Genomic DNA, 22935 nt, shown 5'->3' on the forward strand with positions numbered 1-22935 from the left:
GGGTGGTAAAACATCACTAAAAATTGTGCTAAAAAATGTGGGTTTCCGTTAGAAAATACTAGACGGACGCAAATTACTGTTAGAGAGGGCACATATTGTTACCGCTCGTAGCATTTTCTTGCACAAAATTGTGGGCAGAGACATTCATTCGAAAATTTGGCTAGACAAAACGTGGGCTAATGCCGGGGAAGCTGTCAGTAAATGCTGGACGGATAACACACCCAGCAGTAGCGGCCATCAGCCGACGGGAGAGCTAGATTAGTTGTGGTCCATGCAGGCTCCTCCAGTGGTTTTGTCCCTGACACACTTTTAGTTTTTAGATTAAGAAAGACTGGTGATTACCATGAAGATATGGATCACACACGATTTGTTGAATGGTTCAGGAACCTTTTAAAACAATTTCCTGTCCCTACAACAATTGTAATGGAAATGCTCCATATCATTCGGTGATACAGAACAAAGCCCCAACCACAAATGATCGGAAAGAAGTTATGATGCAATGGTTACAGGCTCGAAATATTGCAGCAGATATGAGTATGACAAAGGTTCTATTATATTCTCTTGTTAAAGAAAATAATCCTACGACACCTACATATGTAGTAGACGAAATTGCCAAGGAGCAGGGTCATACTGTAATAAGGCTGCCACCATATCACTGCCATTTCAAGCCTACTGAGTTAATATGGAGTGATGTAAAAATGTATGTAAGGAACAACAACAAGTCCTTTACAATAACAGAGGTGGAAAAGCTGTTGCGTGAAGCTCTTGTGACTGTGGATGCAGCCTCATGGAGAAAAAAAGTAGAGCATGTCGAGAAGCTTATACGAGCAGCACAGACAATAGAAGGCATTATCAGTGGGCATGAACAATTAATGATTTGTCTTGCTGATGACGACGATTAAGACGGTTTTGGCGATGAATCGGACAACAGTGACGATGGCAAGCTGGATGGAATTGCACCATTATCGCTGTAAACTAGCGAGTGAAAAATTACTAATATTGGTTATTTATTGCAATCTCGGTTATTATTTATTTTGTAAACTATTGATTTTAAAGTACCAGTCGTCAGATGCTTGTTTTTTGTATTTCTTTGCTACGTTATCGAAAGGGTGTGCATTGTTATGCTTTTACATGCATTATTATATGGTTGTTTACTTCCTGTCATGTAGTACAACTATGAACGAGTTTTTATTTACACTGTATTTGCTCAATCGCTTGCATTTACGAGACGGGACGGAAAACTGTATCGTCTGCTGTGTGTATAGAGGCTGCTGTTGCGACTTCGCTATTACAGTATAGCCAACCTAACTAGACAAAAAGCGAACTGTCAAGTGCAATGTTTCGCCGGCGAGGGTATAGATACCAGTACACAGTTCTCTTTTCCCAAGATTCAAACATTCCAACTTTGCACTATGTTGATGGCACAAACTACTGTACATCAGGTTTCCAGGGTTACTCAGACTTCCACATTCTTCGAACCATCCCAAAGCTATAATCTAAAACCGTCACAAGGACTCATGTCATTCAACAAATAATTATAATTAAATGATCACTCTCAACATGAAAACTTACCGCTTACAATTGTTCCAACACATTATAAACTACCCACCATACAACCCTGTATTAATGAAGTCCCTTCATATATATAAACCCACGTTCAATTAATATTTTCAATGATCCCTATGCAACCACCAAAAGAACATTGTTCTTGAAATTAATTTCTACGGAAAATCTCTTAAGCAATAAATGTTTAAATGACTTACAAACTAAAACCCATTTGCCAGTAAATTCTCAACATGCCTAGAACATTTCTCTCAATTTTCAAACAGATCAGATCATAATACAGCATGTTTCACAAAGAATGACCTGATTTCTAAACTCTATATTTACTTATAAAAATATACTACAAACATGGGATAAATTACAAAATGCTCACAAAAATCTTTAGCTATGCTATAACAAATGCTCTGTGCGTCCACCACTAACAACAAGAAATCATCTAGATGATAGCTAAATTTGTCATGAATGTATTGGCTTTCACAGAAATTACAGCGGCCATTATTCTGTTCTTCACTGTTTCTATGTCATTAGGTACAGGGGAGATGCACAAATTTTCCTTTGTATATTCCAACATATCTAGCAATAATGGAGGCCAAGAATGAAGGACAATGTTTTGGGGTCCATGCGCCCTATCCAGTGTTGAAGTTGGTTGGTTGGGGGTATAAAGGAACCAAACTATAGGGTCATCAGTCCCTTTTTCCTGACAAGCAAGGCTCAAGGTACAAAAACACCCAAAGTACATTTGAGAAAGTAAAAAGGGAAAAGGAATGGGGAACCACACCTAAAATGAAAACGAAAGGAAAAAGGGGGGGGGGGGGGGGGGGGACATACACCACAAGGAGAAGGTATTAAAAACAAAGAGCAGATGGTCTGGGCTGACTGATCACAATAATAATAAAAAAAAAAAAAAGAGGATGAGCCAGCCACTCTGCAACACATTAAAATGTCCACCCCATAAAGACAAGGCGAGATCAACACAGGTAGGGAAAAGATGACCACCAAGACAAACAAATGCAAAGAAAGCGTGACAGAGTTAAAATGGAGGGAGGGTGGTGGTCTTTGAGAGAAGGCTAAATGCTCACCTGCCCAGCCTTAGATGGTACGATAACCGCCCCCTCCCAATCACGAATAAAACATAAAACTAAATCTGCTGTTGAGACATTGTCGCTCAACACAGAAGGTAGGGTGCTGGGAAGGTTAAAAGTCCGCCGCAAAGGGGCTGAAAGTGGGCAGTCCAGCAAGACGTGGACGACAGTCACATGTGAGTCACAGTGACACCGAGGTGGGTCCTCGTGATGGAGGAGGTAGCCACGTGTTAGCCACATATGGCCAATGCGGAGCTGGCAGAGATCCACAGAGTCCCTGCAAGAGGTCTGCATGGAGGACTTCCACACATTCCTAGTCTCCTTAATGGAAAACAGTTTGTTGTGTGTACTGAGATTATGCCATTCCGTCTCCCAAAGCGGAATCACCTTGCGGCACAATAATGATCGCAGGTCAGTTATGGGTTGCCGATCTCCACAAGCAGTTCCCGTGTAGCGTGTTTGTCCAGCCTGTCTGCAAGTTCATTTCCTGGGATTCCGACATGGCCTGGGATCCACACAAACACCACGGAACGATTGAACCTTTCCAGGCCATAGATGGACTCCTGGATGGTCGCTACTAAAGGACGACGGGGGTAGCATTGGTCGATAGCTTGTCGGCTGATCAAGGAGTCAGTTCAGAGAAGAAACAACTTGCCAGGGCACGAGCAGATGCCCTCAAGAGCACGAGAAACGGCTGCCAGCTCTACAGTGTAAGCACCGCAGCCATCTGGCATGGAGTGCCATTCAATACGTTCTCCTTGAACATACGCAAAGCCAACGTGACCATCAGCCTCTCCCAACATTCCTGCTTCCGTCTTTTTATCAGCAGGTGAAAGTAGGCACGGAGCCGTTTAAAAGCTATTATGTGTTCCAGGGAAGGATGCCACTTATGTCACTGTACAGCTCGTCGAAGTTCTTTAATGGCCTCAGCGATTTCCGGCGACCACCAAAGGACTGACTTTTGCCGGGGCCACCCTAAAGAACAAGGGATCCTGTTTTCTGCCACAGACACAATCATTCTAGTGACCCGCTCAGCTACCACATTGATGGTACCATTTGGGGGGGATTCAACAGTGACAGCAGAGAGTATGCCTTGTTTAAAGTATTGCTCGAGTATCATGTCGTTTTTGGAAACTCAGAATCTACTATGTAGGAATCAGCATGGATTCCGGAAACAGCGATCGTGTGAAACCCAACTCGCATTATTTGTTCATGAAACCCAGAAAATATTAGATACAGGCTCCCAGGTAGATGCCATTTTCCTTGACTTCCGGAAGGCGTTCGATACAGTTCCGCACTGTCGTCTGATAAACAAAGTAAGAGCCTACGGAATATCAGACCAGCTGTGTGGCTGGATTGAAGAGTTTTTAGCAAACAGAACACAGCATGTTGTTCTCAATGGAGAGACATCTACAGACGTTAAAGTAACCTCTGGCGTGCCACAGGGGAGTGTTATGGGACCATTGCTTTTCACAATATATATAAATGACCTAGTAGATAGTGTCGGAAGTTCCATGCGGCTTTTCGCGGATGATGCTGTAGTATACAGAGAGGTTGCAGCATTAGAAAATTGTGGCGAGATGCAGGAGGATCTGCAGCGGATAGGCACTTGGTGCAGGGAGTGGCAACTGACCCTTAACATAGACAAATGTAATGTATTGCGAATACATAGAAAGAAGGATCCTTTATTGTATGATTATATGATAGCGGAACAAACACTGGTAGCAGTTACTTCTGTAAAATATCTGGGAGTATGCGTGCGGAACGATTTGAAGTGGAATGATCATATAAAATTAATTGTTGGTAAGGCGGGTACCAGGTTGAGATTCATTGGGAGAGTCCTTAGAAAATGTAGTCCATCAACAAAGGAGGTGGCTTACAAAACACTCGTTCGACCTATACTTGAGTATTGCTCATCAGTGTGGGATCCGTACCAGATCGGGTTGACGGAGGAGATAGAGAAGATCCAAAGAAGAGCGGCGCGTTTCGTCACAGGGTTATTTGGTAACCGTGATAGCGTTACGGAGATGTTTAACAAACTCAAGTGGCAGACTCTGCAAGAGAGGCGCTCTGCATCGCGGTGTAGCTTGCTCGCCAGGTTTCGAGAGGGTGCGTTTCTGGATGAGGTATCGAATATATTGCTTCCCCCTACTTATACCTCCCGAGGAGATCACGAATGTAAAATTAGAGAGATTAGAGTGCGCACAGAGGCTTTCAGACAGTCGTTCTTCCCGCGAACCATACGCGACTGGAACAGGAAAGGGAGATAATGACAGTGGCACGTAAAGTGCCCTCCGCCACACACCGTTGGGTGGCTTGCGGAGTATAAATGTAGATGTAGAAAGTCCACACCCGGGGAATAGTGCTGGGGGAGTGATAGGAAGATGGGAAAGTGGTCACTACCACACAAGTCATCATGGGCTCTCCAGTGGACAGATTGGAGATGTCCTGAACTGTAGAGGGATAAATCAATGGCTGAATAAGTGCCATGAGCAACAGTGAAAAGTGTGGGGACCCTAGTATTTAAGGGGCAGAGGTCAAGTCGAGACAGGGAAGTTTCGACATCTCTACCTTGGCAAGTAAGCACGGTGCCACCCCACAAGGCGTTATGGACCTTAAAATCTCCCAAAAGTAGGAAAGGTTTAGAGAGTTGATGAATCAGTGCAGCCAATGCATCCAGAGGTACTTCACCATCTGGATGAAGATACACGTTGCAGACAGTTATTTCCTGCTTCATCCCTATCCTGACAGCCACAACTGCAAGAGGGGTTTGAGGGGGCACAGATTCACAGCATACAGAGTTCAGAATATAGACACTATTATAGTCACTTTGGTTCTTTTAATATCCCTTGTGGCCGCGGAGGGCAGGGGTCCACATTGCCAGGAACCAGGTTTCTTGGACAGCAATGCAGAAAGCAACTATTAAGCTTAACAGTTGCCGTAGCTCAGCCAGGTGGTGGAAAAACTGCAACAATGCCACTGGAGGATCACATTATCGTGAGGCTGGGAAGGCACGAAGCACGCAAAGAGGCAAGTTATGCCTCAGGGTCACCTGCTGCCACCGATTGAGTATCTGTATCCATTCGTATTGTGTATGAGGTATCAGTGAGATCCAGGTCCTCAGTGGCACTAAGATCTCCAACTCACCCACAGATGCTGAACTCGTAGGGAGTGGGGGTGTTGGGGCCAGGGGACGGTCCTTTTTCTTAGCAGACTTCTTTGTTTGCTTGCCCTCCCACTTCTCTTTAGGGGCTTGCTGGGAGGACTTCTCTGAAGTAACTTCAGGCATGGAGGAAGACCATGAAGCTCTTCATCCATTAGCTTTTGGTTCCGTTAGCCACTGGCTAATGTCCTCTGTGGCATTAGTGGAGACGTTGGGAGAGAGGGTCCCAAAGGACCCCCTTCCATGCGAGAGGAGCCGCAGGAGACTGTTGCTTCTCTGGCTGGTGGGAGGCAACCAATGTCCCCTACGTTTTGGGGTGGGGGAGGGGGGTGGGCTTGATCCAGAAGTAAGTACTTTGGGAGCAACAGAAGGAGATTTTCCCCCTACCACCAAGCGGGCACAGAGCGCCAACTGTTCGTGGCACAGAGTGTGGTACGACTGGCACTCGCGATGGTAATGTTGCTGCAACATATGTGAACGTCAACCGAACAGGGTGCAATTGTTCAAATTTACGTTTAGCCTCTTGGTAAGCCAACTGGTCCAGGGTCCTGTACTCTTATAATTTTCCACTCCTTTTGGAGTCCTGTGCAGTCTGGTGAACAGGGGGATTACTGCTCTCCACAGCTGATACAAGTGGGAGGAGGAGCACATGGATTATCTGGATGCAGTGGACGTCCGCAGTCTCGACACGTGTCACTTTAAATGCAGCGGGAAGACATGTCCCCAAACTTCCAGCACTTAAAGCACTGCAAACGGGGAGGGACATACGGTTTAACGTTACAGCAGTAAACCACCACCTTGACCTTTTCAGCCAATGAATCACCCTCAAAGGCCAAGATGAAGGCACTGGTAGCAAGCCTGTTGTCTTTGGGTCCCCTGTAAACGTGCCGGATGAAATGAACACCCCGCCATTCTAGATTGGCGCAGAGCTCGTCGTCAGACTGCAAGAGGAGGTCGCTATGGAAAATAATCCCCCGGACCATGTTGAGGTTTTTATGGGGAGTGACGGAAACAGGAATATCACCCAGCCAGTCACAAGTGAGTAATGCCTGGGATTGGGCTGGGGATGCTCTCTGAATCAGGACTGCACCGCTTCTCATCTTTGACAGCACTGTCACTTCCCCAAACTTATCCTCAAGATGTACAACAAGAAATTGAGGCTTTGTATGTAGAAAGGAATCCCCATCCATTCTGCTGGAGACTAAATACCGAGGCGAATATGGTTCTTCTTTCTGTAGCCCAACATTCCTCCCATGGTGTAGTGATGGAGGGAAACGATTTAGGGTCATATCTGTCAGCACTGCACTTGATCTTGCCCTTCTTAAAGACTGCTGGCGCCATACGGTCACTAGCAAGAAATGACCTAGTCCACTTCATTGTGGGTCATCTGCCCTCACGCCACCCACTCCAATTAGGGGCTCTTCCCATGGACGCAACCCAGCCAAAGCAAAGGCCAACTGGAATGATAGCAATTGCCGGTAGTCCTGATAACCCAGAAAGACAAGACATCTACTCCTTGGCATACATGGGGAATTTACAGCTCAGGCATCAGCAGTGCGATCCCTGTGTTGTGTGTTGTGAGAGGGGCTACCACCAAATGGGTAAATGATGGCCCCACCACAACGGTCTGGCTATTGGGCACAGAGAAATCTAATATTGTCATAGGGAAAAATGAGGACAGGAGACAACGGAAGAAGATGACATACCACAGAAAGTGTTCTCACCCCAAATAGTTGAACTGCAGGTGGAGATGCCAAGACAAGAGGTTTAGGAGATCGAATCTAGGGCACTACAGACAACTGATGCACCATGTACGTCATCCTTCCCCATAGGGCCCGCACTGCTGTAGAATTTGGAAAGGATCAGGTCAAATCATAAAATGGGAACTGAAGTTATAGGGCCGAAAAGTGTGAGACTCCTTTTAGTCGTCTCTTACGACAAGGATGGATACCTCGGGCCTATTCTAAACCCCAGATCTGCAGGGGGACTGTTGAATCAGCATGCTACTGAGAAAGTGACGTACATTGTTGTGCCAACGTGGTGGTGCTCCATCCTGTTGGGGAATGAAGTCATCAGACACCTCCTAAAGTTGTGAAAAAAGTCAATTCTGCAGCATCTGGAGACCACTCATTCCAGTCACTGTATTTTCCTGTGCAAGGTTAACCTGGACTCTTATCTGTGAACAAGTATCCTGTCTCTTCAAATTGGCAATAGCAATGATAAATGCTTTTGGGTGAAGGCAGATCAGTGACATAACATGAATAAAAAGCACAGTGGACACAAATCACGAACCGACTCTTTAGAAACTGTAGCACACAAAACACACACATGTTGAGCGAACGCCATTTTACCTCTGGTTGACTGCAAACTGAGAAGACGAGGTGATTAATATCTAAGGGCAATTCTCTCAAACTCTAGGCCATGCCCATTCAAAGCACACACACATTTTCTTGTCAGCACATTCCACACTTCTGAGCCATTAGGCCCTACCATCCAAAATCAGGCCATTCATGTTGAAACCCCCCTGCAAAAATAAAATAAAAGGTAGCAATTTGCAGTCATTCCTTTCGATCAATAGGTAGATCGTAATCTTTTGGTAGATAATTTTTACTCATCTTTTGCAGGATCACCTGTCTAGAACTGTAGTGAACAGCAGCGTAATCAGCGTGAATTCGTTATGCTTATAATTAATTCACACAAAGCAGGGGTGCTCGACCCATCAATCACAATTGACTGGATGATCGCCATGGCTCTACGAGTTGATCTTTCAAAACATTTATCCAAAATCTGTTCAAATGAGCTCTTTTTGTGAAAAACCCATTTGAAGCAGCGAGTTATTTGCACAGTATTTGTACGCAGTAAACCTGTCTCCAACTCTTTCATCTCCATCAGCATTTCACCAGCTTGAATGTTTAATGCTCATGCCAAGCAAGTCTTTCATCATGCATGGTGAGGCTACTTCTTGCCAACTGTAACTTGGCGTTGTGGTGAACGGGGAGAGCACTCACTCAGGGTTTGGTGCGGGATGAGAGAAGGGGAGGGAGGGAGGGAGGGGGGGTAGTCCACTTCCAATAGGCAACACAAACCTCTGTTTTGAGCTTCCATGGACCAATAATATGCACAACGGAGGTAATGAACAATTGTTAATTAAATAATTTGTAAAATAAAAAATAAATTAATTAAATACTTCACAAAATTGCTGTCTATATTTACATGTCAAACTACTCTTCACTCATTCTCAAAACAATTGCAATCAAAATGGCGCAAAAACACACAACACGGGGACTGCACAGCTCAATGACAATGCAGTCAACCATGGCAAATAGTGTTACTAATCAGGACTAGGGAGTCCACACGCCAAGCTATCGTTCTCATTCAGTAAGGTAGTTGTGAAACATGAGCGCGGCTAAACACAGGAAAACATACCACCTCCATCATGAGTGGGGAGAACAGTTTTTTGTATAATGCATGAAGGTAGGTGTATATGTTCAATACGTAGAACCTAACGAGGCAAATACTGAATGCAACTTTAGAACAATAACTTTCTAACCTTAAAAGTAAATTACAATAGTCGTGTTTTGTAAAGTCTGTACAAAAAGAGTCTTTCATCAAACAGAGCATCATTTTGTGTATCAGACGTACTCATGAAACATGCAAAAGCATTTGACGATGGTAGAGTTATTAGGGGAAGCTTTCTGGCAGCTAGTTAGTCCATTTCCAAATTGCAGACTAAGTCAGAGATAGTATCAGCCAACAGAAGCATACCTCTGTCGAGACCTGCTACTACAAGAAAACTGGCATCAATGGCACAAGATACAAAAGGTCAACTGGTAACAGATTTGCAGTTCCACTTGGCTTTCTCAATGCCGTTGGACCAGTCAGTAGATAGCGATGAATCACATCAAGTTATGATTTTTGAAAGATTTACAGTTTTTGATTACACGGTAAAAGAAAGCTTGGTTATAATTTTTACCTTGAAAGACACTACATGAAGAGAAGATTTTTAAAATGTGTTCAAATCCATCATTTCTGAATATAATTTGTCAGTTCAGAAACTTGGGTCTATTACTACTGATGGAGTGCCTTGCATGGTAGTGGACATATTTTGAAAATTGGGCATCTCATGAGTGTTGCCACAAAAAATTTTAATTCAACATTCTCTCAATCAGTACAGAGAAAAAAAAATTTAGAGTGCTGTTAAGTAAGTGGGGGGAGAGGGGGACAGAGGGGGGGGGGCAGAGGGGGGAGTGGGGGGAGAGTGGGGCAGAGGGGGAGAGATTCTGCCTGTGGATCAAAAATACAAAATGGCTGTTGTGTAGGACTAAATTTCTTTGAATGATAGAAACACAGTAATGAAAATAAACATTTTACAAGCTACATACAAGCTGTGTCTCAACATACAGCATTCAATCGTTTCACACATTCTGGATTTGGTACACCACAATTTGGTGTTGAAACCCTTTTCTGTAAGGAACAATGGAAAGCCATGACAGATGTTTTAGCAAGGGAGAAAACTCAGAAAATTATGTCTGGAATACCTCCAATTATAAAACTTTCAATGACTTGGCACAGTAAACATACAACTGGGTCATTCTATGCCAATTCTGATGAATTTTGTATAAACAATTGCACATATTCCAAATAAACACTGGTAGGGTTCCACGATGATTAATTCAATATTTCCAGCGATATAGCCATTGTTTGATTTCACAGCACAGTTATCAACACTGTACACATTTCCAGCAACTTGGAGACATACTATCTCCAGCAATATTTTCTTGAAAGAAACAAAACTAAGCCGTCTTGTACAACTTGAAGCAAAGTCAGCCAAAAACACTGATGCATGGAAGGAAAAAAAAAGTGAAATTTAGCTTTTTGTATTTCTGGAAGTAATGCGAGACACACCTGAAACACTGCATGTAACAACTTAATGATAAAAAGGCCTTAAAATTTCATATTCATTCTCCAGTTGCTTTTCTATAATTTGAGGACAAAGTTTATGATTTTTCTAGAAAATCCAAAACTGTTTTTAATTAGAAACACCTTGTTCTAAGTCTCCTAAAAAGTATATCTGGTTTTGCAAATCAAACATATAAAGCCCTAAAAAAGAACAATGTGGATGAGCATCGAAAATGGGCCCATATTCCACTGGTACTCAAATTAAACCTGGCATCTTTTATTACGCTTTGCAATTGTTTAGTACTTTCTGTGGAAGATATTGAAACTCTTCATGACTAGAAGTGGAGAAAGTCCAAACAACTCACAAAATTAAAAAAAAAAAAAAAGGGGGTGTCTTGTCACAACTCACCTTGATATGTTTCAGTCTGTTTTTCTGTTGTAACTACAGAATCAAACTGGTTATAGGTTTCACAATTTAGCTGTGCACTACGAAGGCAGTGGACATCATGGTAGTAAAGTTGTTGCATAACATCTGCTGCACACATCACATAAATAGCCTATACGTTTTACACCAGTCAACATTGCATAAATCTTTTGAAGTTCATAGCTGTCTTCCAGACATTTTTTGGAATGGATTCACGTTATAGAGAACTTAGACTGTCTTTATTGTGTAATGCTACTGATGTGCTGGTTTAATTCTGGTTTAAGGTACAGCATGCTTTGTATTATGATAGTTTGCTGTTAATGTGGAATATTAAAGTACTGATTAAAAATTGTATGAATGTTTTACGATCCATGGAGGCTTAACAACTCCTGGTTCCTTTTAAAGTGTGAAAATGACCATCCCCATCACCATAAGGGCCAAGTTCAACAGCAGTGCAACAGCAGCCAAGAGTGAGTTTCTCTACCACAAGTTTCAGAGCCTGCTAAGTGATACTTTACACAGGATCCCAATCTGATGGTACATTTCTGTAAGTGTCAGAGGCCAAAGCTCCATATAGAAGTTTTTTTTTTGTTTTGATTCTACACTTATGTTTACTTCAAGCTACTTAATTTTTTAGCAGGTTTCATTAATGTGCTGTAGAATATCATGAGGACAGCTATATTCCCAGTCACATGATGTCACTGATGGGATTGTTTGAGAAGAAATTTTGATAAGACAGAACCCAAAAAGTTACACTTTTCAAATGTGTGCCTCAAATTATTAGAGCTGCAACAAAGACAGAGCTACTCTTTTTATTGGATTCTTTATTCTATTTCATTATTTATAAGAAGAATTTTGTCTGCAGAAGACACTTACTTGTGAAAGTGGGTCAAAAATAGTCATTTTGGCAGTTTTAGAATAACTGTCAACTTTGCCCCCAATTTTTCAACTACTGCAAAGCAGATGAACAGTGAAATTTTATAGTCTATGTATTGTATTGGTAAGCTATTATGTGACAATTTTCAGATGTATCCTAAGATTAATTCTGGAGACATAAGGAGCTGAACTTCACATTCTTCAAAGACTTATTTTTTTGGCCGGCTTTGCTTCAAATTATCCGTATGAAAAGCATTTAGGAAAGCGTTTTCTACTATTTCACTAAAGATAGCGAAAAAGTTGTGCATGACTGTCTAGTCTTGTTTCTTTCAAGAAAATATTGCTGGAGATGATATGTCACAAATTTGCCAAAAACTCATTTGTGCACTATTGATAGCTGTGGTATGGAGTCAAACAAATGACTATATCTCTGCAAATATTAAACTGTCAAAACTAAACATTACCAATGTTCATTGGGAACATGTGCAACTGATCACACAAAAATCAGTGATGGATGGCCATGAGGGAAATTTTTCTGAAATTAGACCACTTGTCATTGAATGGCCCACTTATGTAAGAGAAGAATAGCAAGTACGACATATTACTTTTTAATTTTCATATGAAAACTGATATCTTACACAGAAAATACACCACAGCAACATGGTTACACCAAGAGTAAACTGACATACCTTCAACACCTGCGGAGTTTTTGCAATGCAAGTTCTCACGTATTTGACACCATCCCCATAATATTTTCTAATTATTTGGCAATAGCTTTTGACCCTTCCACGATTAAATGGTGGTTTAAAACCATTGTACCTACAAACAAAACACAACAATCAAACACTATTTATCTTGGTAACTTAAATGTTAATACCACAATAACAAAAATTTGAGAATAGGAATAACAAACAAAAATGAGAAATTTTCTTTTTGATTTGTGTGAATAACAAGCTAGGTGTCTGGTTCCTTCAGCACATAGCATACTTTTCTGTCACCAGTGTGCTCCCTCTGCCCCAAATCACTATCTCCAGCCCTGGAACTACAAATAGGCACCATATTGAGCCACAGTTTCCCATTCCGACTCTCCCTAGATAAATTTACATATTCAAAGAACTATCGCTGTCATTTCTTAACTTAATACTTATAATGTTTTCTTTATGTCACTCATAATGAATGCTACAGTGGTGAAGTAACTTCACAACGCATGAACTAAGACGAAAACCAACACTAAATGTTCTATGTGCACCCCGAAGCACACGCTAAAAGCATGGCAGCATAATATTATTAACTGGAGCATCAAATGGCGCACTGTCCCTTGACACCGCACATCGCCCCACCGTACAATTTCTCACATGCACACCACTATAGCTGTATTCAGCCACTTAGCACAAATATTTTCCATTTCAATGTAGAAACTACAGTTAATCATGAACCTGTGTTTATTGTTATGTCCAGTCTCATCTTTCAGAAAAAAAAAGGAAATGATAATAGTAATAGTAGTACCAGACTAGAGTAAGAGTAGTGGTAGTAGTAGTAGTAGTAGTAAAACATTTGAAACATACATACATTAATATACTACAAATTTTCGGCATACTCACCCTATTATGTAGAAGGTACCGTAAGGGATTATTTGCGGTATAAAGCCATGGGGTTCAGATACCCTGGGATGTTTTAGCAATGGTGCATAACATTCGTCACCTCTGTGAGAGGAAAATTAAAAGAAATGAATACACAGATTCAGTTTAGATTTTAGTTCATATTTACTCTATCTCTTATTACTAAACTAACAGAGCAGAAACTTAGCCTGAACAGGATACAGAACCCTCAGCATCTCATTCCCACTAATATCTGCAAGTTTTGGAAACTGCCTCTACTTGACATAACAGTGTTGTTTTATCATTTAAGATGTGCTCCATTGATTCTTTAGAATATTTCTCTTGGTAACTTAAATGTTAATACCACAATAACAGAAATTTGAGAATAGGAATAACAAACGAAAATGAGAAATTTTCTTATTGATTTGTGCACATATCTCATTATAACGGACTAGGAACATAGTAAAAAAAATGATAAAAAACTATTTCCTTACAAAAATTGCATTCTGTAATAACTTAAAGACTGAACTGTCTAAACAGCAACATCTTCAAAATATGGAAAAAAAAAAACATTTGAAACAGTTTAAACTACTGAACTATCTCTCCAAGTTGCTGGGTACCTGATTCACTGACATTACAATTCAACCATCAGTGGCCTACAATCCCACTACGTCATCCTATAAGAATAGCATTGGATCAGCATCTGACTGTATAACAACAGTCAAATAAGCAGTTGATATTCACTTCAATAACAGTGTCAGTGAAAGAGTTCTAAGAGTTCTCCACAAACTGGTCTCGGGGTGGGAGGGGGGGAGGGGCGGAGACACAAAAGCTCCTTATCAGAAAATTACATGAGATACTATCCCCCAGCACAGTTTATTAATGACCAAAGTAAATTCATGAATGTTCTTAATGAAGACTGTACGGTAAGTTTTACTCACAACTGACCAATGATACAATAGGAAGAATGACATCACAACTTTTCAAAAGTTGCCTGAGAAAATATTTCCACTCAAACATTTTTAAAAAGTTAGAAGGCAATACAAAGAACTCCTCCCCCCCCCCATTCCCTCCCCTCCAACACCATAAACCATGGACCTTGGCGTCGGAGGGGTGGCTTGTGTGCCTCAGCGATACAGATAGCCATACCCTAGGTGCAACCACAAAGGAGGGTTATCTGCTGAGAGGCCAGATAAATGTGTGGTGCCTGACGAGAGGTAGCAGCCTTTGCAGTAGTTGTAGGGACAACAGTCAGGATGATTGACTGATCTGGCCTTGTAACATCAACCAAAACGGCCTTGCTGTACTGGTACTGCGAATGGCTGAAAAGCAAGGGGAAACACTAGCAGTAATTTCTGCTGAGGGCATGCAACTATACTTTATGGTTAAGTGATGGCATTCTTTTGGGTAAGGTATTCCAGAGGTATTCAGATCTCTGGGTGGGGACGGAAATAAGACTGGCAAGCCACAGATTAGCAAGTGTAATATTACATCCCTTAATCAAGCAGGTAGCTTAGAAAATTGAAAGAGGGAAATGGATAGGTTGAAGTTACATATAATGGGAATTAGTGAAGCTTGATGGCAGGAGGAACAGGACTTCCAGTCAGGTGAATACAAGATTACAAATAAAAAGTGAAATAGGGATAATGCAGGAGTGGGCTTAATAATGAATAAGAAAATAGTAATGTGTGTAAGCTACCATGAACAGCATAGTGAATGTGTTGTTTTAGTCAAAGGAAGCCCACGCCTACCTCAGTAGTACAATTTTATATGGCGGCTAGCTCTACAGATTAAGAGATTGAAGAAATGTATGATGGGATAAAGGAAATTGTTCAGATAGTTAAGGGAGATGAAAATTTAATGGTGATGGGAGACTGAAATTCGATAAAAAGAAAAGGAAAAGAAGGAAACATAGTAGGTGAATATGGGCTGCGGGAAAGGAATGAAAGAGTAAGCTGCCTTGTAGAATTTTGCACAGGGCATCAATGTAATGATCACTAACAATTTAAAATAATCATAAAAGAAGGTTGTCTATGTGGAAGAGACCTGGAGATACTGGAAGGTTCCAGATTGATTACATAATGGTTAGAAAGAGATTTAGGAACCAGATTTTAAATTGTAAGGCATTTCCTGGGGCAGATTTAGACTGATCACGATTTATTGGCAATGAACTGTTGATTCAAACGGAAGAAAATGCAAAACGGTAGGAAACTAAAGCGATGGGACCTGGATAAGTTGAAGAGCAGTTGAACATAATGGACAGGTTCTTGAAAGGTGGACAGAAGATGAACATCAACAAAAGCAACAGAAGGATAATGGAATGTAGTCTAATTAAATCAGGTGAAGCTAAAAGAATTAGATTAGGAAATGAGACACTTAAAGCAGCAGATGAGCTTTGCTATTTGGACAGTACAGCAATCGATTATGGCTGAAGTACAGAAGGTATAAAAAGCAGAGTGGCAATTGCAAGAAAAGTAATTCTGAAGAAGAGGCATTCATTACCACTGAATACAGATTTAAGTGTTAGGAAGTCTTTTCTGAAAGTATTTGTCTAGAGTGTTGCCATGTATGGAAGTGAAAAATGAACAATAAACAGTTTAGACAAAAAGAAAATACCAGCTTTCGAAATTTGGTGCTACAGAAGAATGCTGCAGATCAGATGGGTTGACCAAATAACTAACAGGTACTGAACAGAATAGGGAGACACGAAATTTTTGGCACAGATTGACCAAAAGATGAGATCAGTTGATGGGGGACATTCTGAGACACCAAGAGATCACCAATTTAGTACTGGAGGGAAGTGTGGTCAGAGGGGCTAGAGTAAAAAATTGTGGACAGAGATTGAGAAGGATGCAAGTTGTACTACTTATTCAGAGACAAAGAGGTTCACACAGGATATAGTAGCACGGAGAGCTGCATCAAACCAGTCTTCTGACTGAATACTACTACTATAACAACAACAACAACAACAACAACAACAACAACACAAAGAGCTTTTTACCCTAACCACTGTGTTTCATTTTCTTTCAGAGTACAATATAATGTCAAGAACTATTTTCTCTTTCAACAGAGCTGACTCATTCACTAATTTTTTTTTAAACAAAAACTGTTTCGTCAATTTATGTTGTTCTTTCTTGGTTCAGGCACTGCAAAATCTTTTTTTTTTTTTTTTTTTTTTTTTTTTTTTTTTGCTTTCAGATATTTAGCCTCTTTTGTGGGAGATGGCTGACAGAGAAAATATAGAAGTGCCACACAATGTTTGCAAAGTGTAATAAAAACATAGCAAACAAAAAAATTACAATTAAGAGGGCATAAAGCACAAAACTCACTTTCATAACATAAATGAACATTGTGAGAATAGGCTAACTTACAATGTTAGCTGAGAAATTCAGACGGAGCCACCCACCCCCACTCCCTATACAGTCAATCCCAAAACTTTTCTGAGAATCCTCGGTGCTGAAGTCCTGTTCTAATGATATTTCCTTATCAAGTATCAAATTAAGAGTGCCATTCGTATTTATTAACATTAGGCTAAATTTTGCACAAATAAACTAGTAACTGCTTCATTGCATGGATTCCAGAATTTAATATTTCCTTACAGAAAATCTGTATCTGGACAAGTGTTTGAACCATCATCTTTCTGAACTGAATACAATTTCAGTGTCTTACTACAGCATCACAATGCATTGGTGGCTCTTCAGTGCAATTACCAAGCAATAAGCCAAGAGACGAAAAGAAAGTATCAGCTGAAAAATTAAGTTTTTCCTTTGACTAGTTACTGCATACTGGAAACAAGCTATTTATGCAACAACTAAAATAATTTTCATTTCTAAAACATGCACACATATGATTTCAACATGGTGCAGAGATTGACAATTTGTTTTAAATGTTCACAACTGTAAAATTTTGCACTTTGCAAAACAAAAAAACCTGGTATCAATGACTATAATATCAAAGAGACACTGTTAGAATCAGCGTACTCATACAAATACCTGAGTGTTAACACTTTGTAGGGATATGAAATGGAATGATCACATAGTTCAGTCATGGATAAAGTCAGTTTACTGGTAGAAAACTGGGGAAGTGCAATCAATCTACGATGGTCACAGGTTTCTTTAACCTGTGGGAGAGTGTCACAGAGATACTGAAGGAGCTGAACTGGAAGACTCTTGAGGACAGACAAACTATCCCAAGAAAGTCTATTAACAATGTTTCAAGAACCAGCTTTAAGTGATTACCCTAGGCATATACTACAACCTCTTACGTATTGCTTACTCAGGGATCTTGAGAATATTTGATTTGAATAATTACTGCACAAAACACACACACACCCCTCCTTCCCCTGCTCCATAGTCAATGGAACAGAAAGAAACCCTGATAACTGGTTCAATGGAACATACCCTCTGCCATGCATCTCACAGTGGTTCGCAGAGTATAGATTTAGATGTACATTTAGATTGTTCAGAATGTGTCAGTTTGTTAAAAACCATTTTTTAATGTATACACTGTACTTTTATACAACCTCCAGCTGTCATTTTGATGCCACGCTCTTGGCTATCTATAGAAATTTACTCTAATGAGTAAAGGAAAATATTAAAACAATGGTGACCTAAGTTGAGATTAGGAATGTCTGATTCTTGGTGATCTATAATATAAGAGCCATTATCAGATGATTTTCTTCTTGTCCATAAACAGGCTTATCTGCATATTTCAAGCTCAAGCAATAAAAAAAGCAAAAACAATGTAGGCATGAAGAGGACACAGTATGTATTAATATTCCACATCATTATGAACAAACATTTTTAACTGCAACAAGTTGAAAACATCAGTTTGCATGTACAGAGGTGGTGGGGGAATGGGATGCAGCTGGAGAAAAAAATGGTAAGTGCATCAGCTTACAGAAAAATTGAAACAGCACAGCCTGCCACGAACATCTAAATAGGATTTCACTTGCAACTTACACAGCTTTTTTTTTCCAGTAAATCAAATAATATGCAGATATCAAAAGAGCTTTTATCTAGACATAACATGTTTATAATACTTATAATACACATACACAATTTGCACTAAATAAAGATCATACCTCCTTTTTTCAGCTACTGGTATACTCGAATGTTGAATTTTCAGTGCAGTAGTTACTGGTTCCTGAAACATACTGAGGAAACACAGATAGGTTAATGTAGAGGTCTAAAGACTCCAAAGGAAAGTACACTTAGCTTCATGAGCAATAGTGGCAGGAAAAGAAGTTAATGTGATGAACGAAATGTAGATCTTAGTGATTACGGCAAAATGACCTAAATACAAAACAAAATCAAAAATCTATACTTTTTAAAGAAAAAAGAATACCTGCTAAGAAAAAAATCGCAATTGTTAAGGATAGTAATCTGCTTTCAAATGACATTATTTAATGCTTTGAAGTTATATATGTAGGTTAGGAAAAATAAAAACACCACACCACTGTTTTGACTGACAATCTTAACATCACTAAACTGTTGTAAAATTTATGATAGTGGTTAGTATCTCTTCATGGTTCCTGCTAGTCTTGACAGACGAGCAACATGCGCTCCTGGTTACCTTAATGGCGAACATTGCTAACAATGGCTGAATTCATAATTTTAGATAACATTACTGAGAAGCAGGAATCTGTCAGTTAAGTAAAATTCATAAAAAACAGTCTCGTCTGGTGTCAACACAGTTGTCCCAAACATCATCGTCAGCCCAACTCCAGCAGTTTGCTGACACTGGTGTTCCTGTACACATTACAAATGTTTAGTAATTGTGTGCTTGTTTTCTCACATGCAGCATATTTGTTTTATCACTTAGAATTTACGTAGTTTTGCATCTTGGGCAAAGTGGCAAGCAGTCACAGTTAGAAGACTGTTAGTTTATAAGACACTGGCTCTCTTCAGTGCTAATCTCATCTTTTCATACTGAAAACAGCACAATACGGTTGGTGCTGAGTTTGATTTTTTTACACAAATATTGGGTGATTTACTCCAAGGAGCTGGTAAACACACAGACCAATGGGCAGTTTAGTGAAGATGAAGATTTTGTTCATGAAGATACTCTTGGCTGTACAGATGACAGTGATACAAAGCTAGACTTTGAAGCAGCAAATGAGGAAAACAAGGAATCACAATCTGTGGGTGACCGTGGAGAAGGTGGACATTTCAACCAAGGAACCTAGCACCATCCTCTTACCAAGTAAGCAATGATTCTGGTACTGAAAATGATGAATTAACTTCAGATTATATAATATAATTATATAATATATAATATAATATAATATATAATTATATATAATATATAATTATATAATATATAATAATATATAATATATAATTATATAATATAATTATATAATTATATAATAAGTGGTTTATCAGGGATAGAAATGGGCAGGTTCTGTCTATAAAGCCTATAAATAGAAGAGTTCGCACGGTAGCACGTAATATATGAAACATATTATGCTTTTCAACCAGGTGGTGTCTGAAGTGCCAAAACTGGAAACACACCAAACGACTGTTTTTGTCAGTTTGTAGATATGATAAAACCACTGTGTTATTAGTAAGTTTGCCACCAGAAAATTGATTTAGTAGCTCCTAATTATAAGGTTGCCTATAAAACCATTTTTCACATAACACCCCAAAGAAGAAATCAAATAGCTGCTGGGGTCATCATCATTGACAGCTGTCATAAGAGACCATCATTTAGCAAAATAGGAGAGGAAATCTGACTTATGCAAGACACTTTGTCATTCTGTTTTCACCCATACATGTTTCAGCACTTTTTGTCTATCTTCAGTGAGTTTGATTTCCTTCCGCAAAATTGTTGCATGATAATCTTTACAGAAATTTGTAGTACAAAATATTTACATTTGTAAAAGGAGCGATTGTCAAAAATAACTAGATAAACACATGTCGTTTGCAAATTGCAAAACATTATTTTATTTTTCTCTTTATTATGAATTTCCAACTGAGAAGCACTATGTATCACATTGTTTAGCATACTACTTACAGTTATTGACTTTGTCGTGTTTTTAATTTGCTTGTGTAAAGGCAACATGATTATTTATTGTGCGTTTCTCGTTACACATTAATTTTCTACAATTTGTTCAACAAGCACAGAGTTTTCGCTACCATTACATGTTGGTGTGGCTGTGTAATGTTCATTTTTTCATGACATGCAGACATGCATCCAAGTGTAAATACACTATAAACAATAAGTCATCTGTAGTAAAACAGACGAAATGTACAGCCAAAATCATGTGGCTGGAGCAAGAAATTCAGTCTCTGAATTCTGAGGAACTTGGGTCATTCCATGTTAAAGAGACTTTGTGACAAAAAAATTAAAATGACAATATTACAAATATAGCCTTAATAATGCCAAGTTAAAAGTACATTTGTTCATTGCAAAATAATAATGAATATGAAAAAATTAAATTTCTACCTTCACTAAGTGTTTAAAGTGCACCACTCTATGGCGCCACAGAGAGATATGTTTTATGCTGTTTCCTGATTAGTATTAGTTGCGTTATCTATGTCTGATTGTTCTATTGTTGCAAAGAATATTGAAGTCAACACTGTTATAGCTCATAATAATTCGTTTTGTTGAGGTAAGCTAATTGCATTTCTTTATTTTGTTAGTTTTATAATACATATGCAGCTTGTAACACCCGTAACTAAAAAGATACAAAAGTTTAATTTGTAATCTAGTAAATTTGTTCTGTACTATACCTTTCTGTAAAAGTGAGGTTATGCACATGTTCTACAATATCATACCATTACATGGCATTTTGAAATCTTATTTAACACTCTTAGAGCTGTTACGGGTGTTACTAATTTTTGTTTCGGGTGTTACTTAACACATGCGTAACACCCATAACTTGAATTGGAAGGTTTAATGCCACCTTCATCTTTAGTAGGCCTAGGTCATACATTTAAATTATAACCAACGGGTATTATTATGAATGAAAATACTTTTTAACTATGTTCATTACGTATGAAAACAGTTTTAAGCATGGAAACTAAAATATTTATTCCTCTGCATACATGTGTTTAAGCACTACACCTAAACTATAAAAGTTAATTACGGCAGTAACCTGACAACTGACGTTGTCCTAAAAAGTTAATTAAGCCCTAAATTCTTTAGATTACATATAGTTTATCTTTTCCATTCTAACTTTTCCAAGAACAACAATATTGCTAACCTCAGTTTTTAATTTTATATAGGCCCAGTAAACTGCTTATTGAGGCAAATTCTAGTCATTAATAAGAGCCTATGTTTAACAATGTCTTTTACTTTTATCTCTCTGCACAGTGTTATGTGCATTATCAGGATTTCTGTCTTCACAAACCATGGCACCAGTACCAGCAAGGGAAAGAGTGAAGAAGCACTGAGAAAAGATGAAAGAAAACCAAGAAAACAGAGAAGCTTACTTGAAGAAAGAACGAAAGAGACAAATTAAGAAGATTGCATGTTAAAGAAAAATTGAAAAATAATCAACGTCTTAGAGATAAGAATCGAAGAAAAATAATTGAGAGGGTGAGAGCATTCAGAGAAAAGAAAAAACTAGAACATGCAAGATCAAAAGTTCCAAATGACTCTTCTCCTATTGCGACTTATAAGTGCAAACAGACATTTTTTGATGAAAGGTGGAAAAATTTACAAGCGATTCCTCAAATGCAGGGCTGCCATCACTTTGGGCCTTATAACACAACTTATTTGCTGGTTTCAAAAAAACCAGGGTCATTAATGACAAGAGTGTCAGTATTTATTACTGAGAAGGCCAAAGTTAAAACATTACATGCAAAAAGACACATAAACTTCTATGAAGTGTGCAGTTCTGATGATTCTGATCAGGAGACTGTTTCACTATCTGAATCACAAGTCAATATTGGAAGTGCTTGTGAGTTAAGCCTAACTAATAAAATTGAAAAGTCTGATTTAAAACTTGGGTTATTTGTCTTGGTTGACATTCCAAGTGACAAAAAAATTCAATACCGTTACTTGGGAATCTGCCGGAGTGAGGTTGATGAAGAGGAGGATGTGAAAATAATGTTTCTGAAGTCAACAGGAAAAAGTAAAACACTTTTTAAACTAGATGAAACTGATGTTTGTTTTCTGAAATTCAGTCAATTACTATCTAAGGTAACAACACCAGAAATCAAACAACAAGGTAACCGAAACTTCCTGGCAGATTAAAACTGTGTGCCCGACCGAGATTCAAACTCGGGACCTTTCGCGGGCAAGTGCTCTACCATCTGAGCTACCGAAGCACGACTCACGCCCGGTACTCACAGCTTTACTTCTGCCAGTATCTCGTCTCCT

The 22935-nt window shown here is 39.4% G+C and overlaps 1 protein-coding gene across 4 annotated transcripts in view; it reads right to left on the reverse strand.

Moving 5' to 3' along the window:
- Nucleotides 1-22935, reverse strand: part of LOC126181517 (protein pellino-like) — a 145206-nt gene that overhangs the window by 116545 nt on the left and 5726 nt on the right. For all 4 annotated transcript variants that reach the window (XM_049924780.1, XM_049924777.1, XM_049924778.1 and 1 more), the window contains exons 2-4: nt 18689-18760; nt 13609-13710; nt 12697-12826 (exon numbers count right to left, since the gene is read on the reverse strand). In XM_049924780.1, the coding sequence (XP_049780737.1) occupies nt 12697-12826; nt 13609-13710; nt 18689-18760 (304 nt within the window). The remainder of the gene's footprint in view (nt 1-12696; nt 12827-13608; nt 13711-18688; nt 18761-22935) is intronic.

This window comes from Schistocerca cancellata, chromosome 1, assembly GCF_023864275.1.
Source record: "Schistocerca cancellata isolate TAMUIC-IGC-003103 chromosome 1, iqSchCanc2.1, whole genome shotgun sequence".
NCBI lineage: Eukaryota > Metazoa > Arthropoda > Insecta > Orthoptera > Acrididae > Schistocerca > Schistocerca cancellata.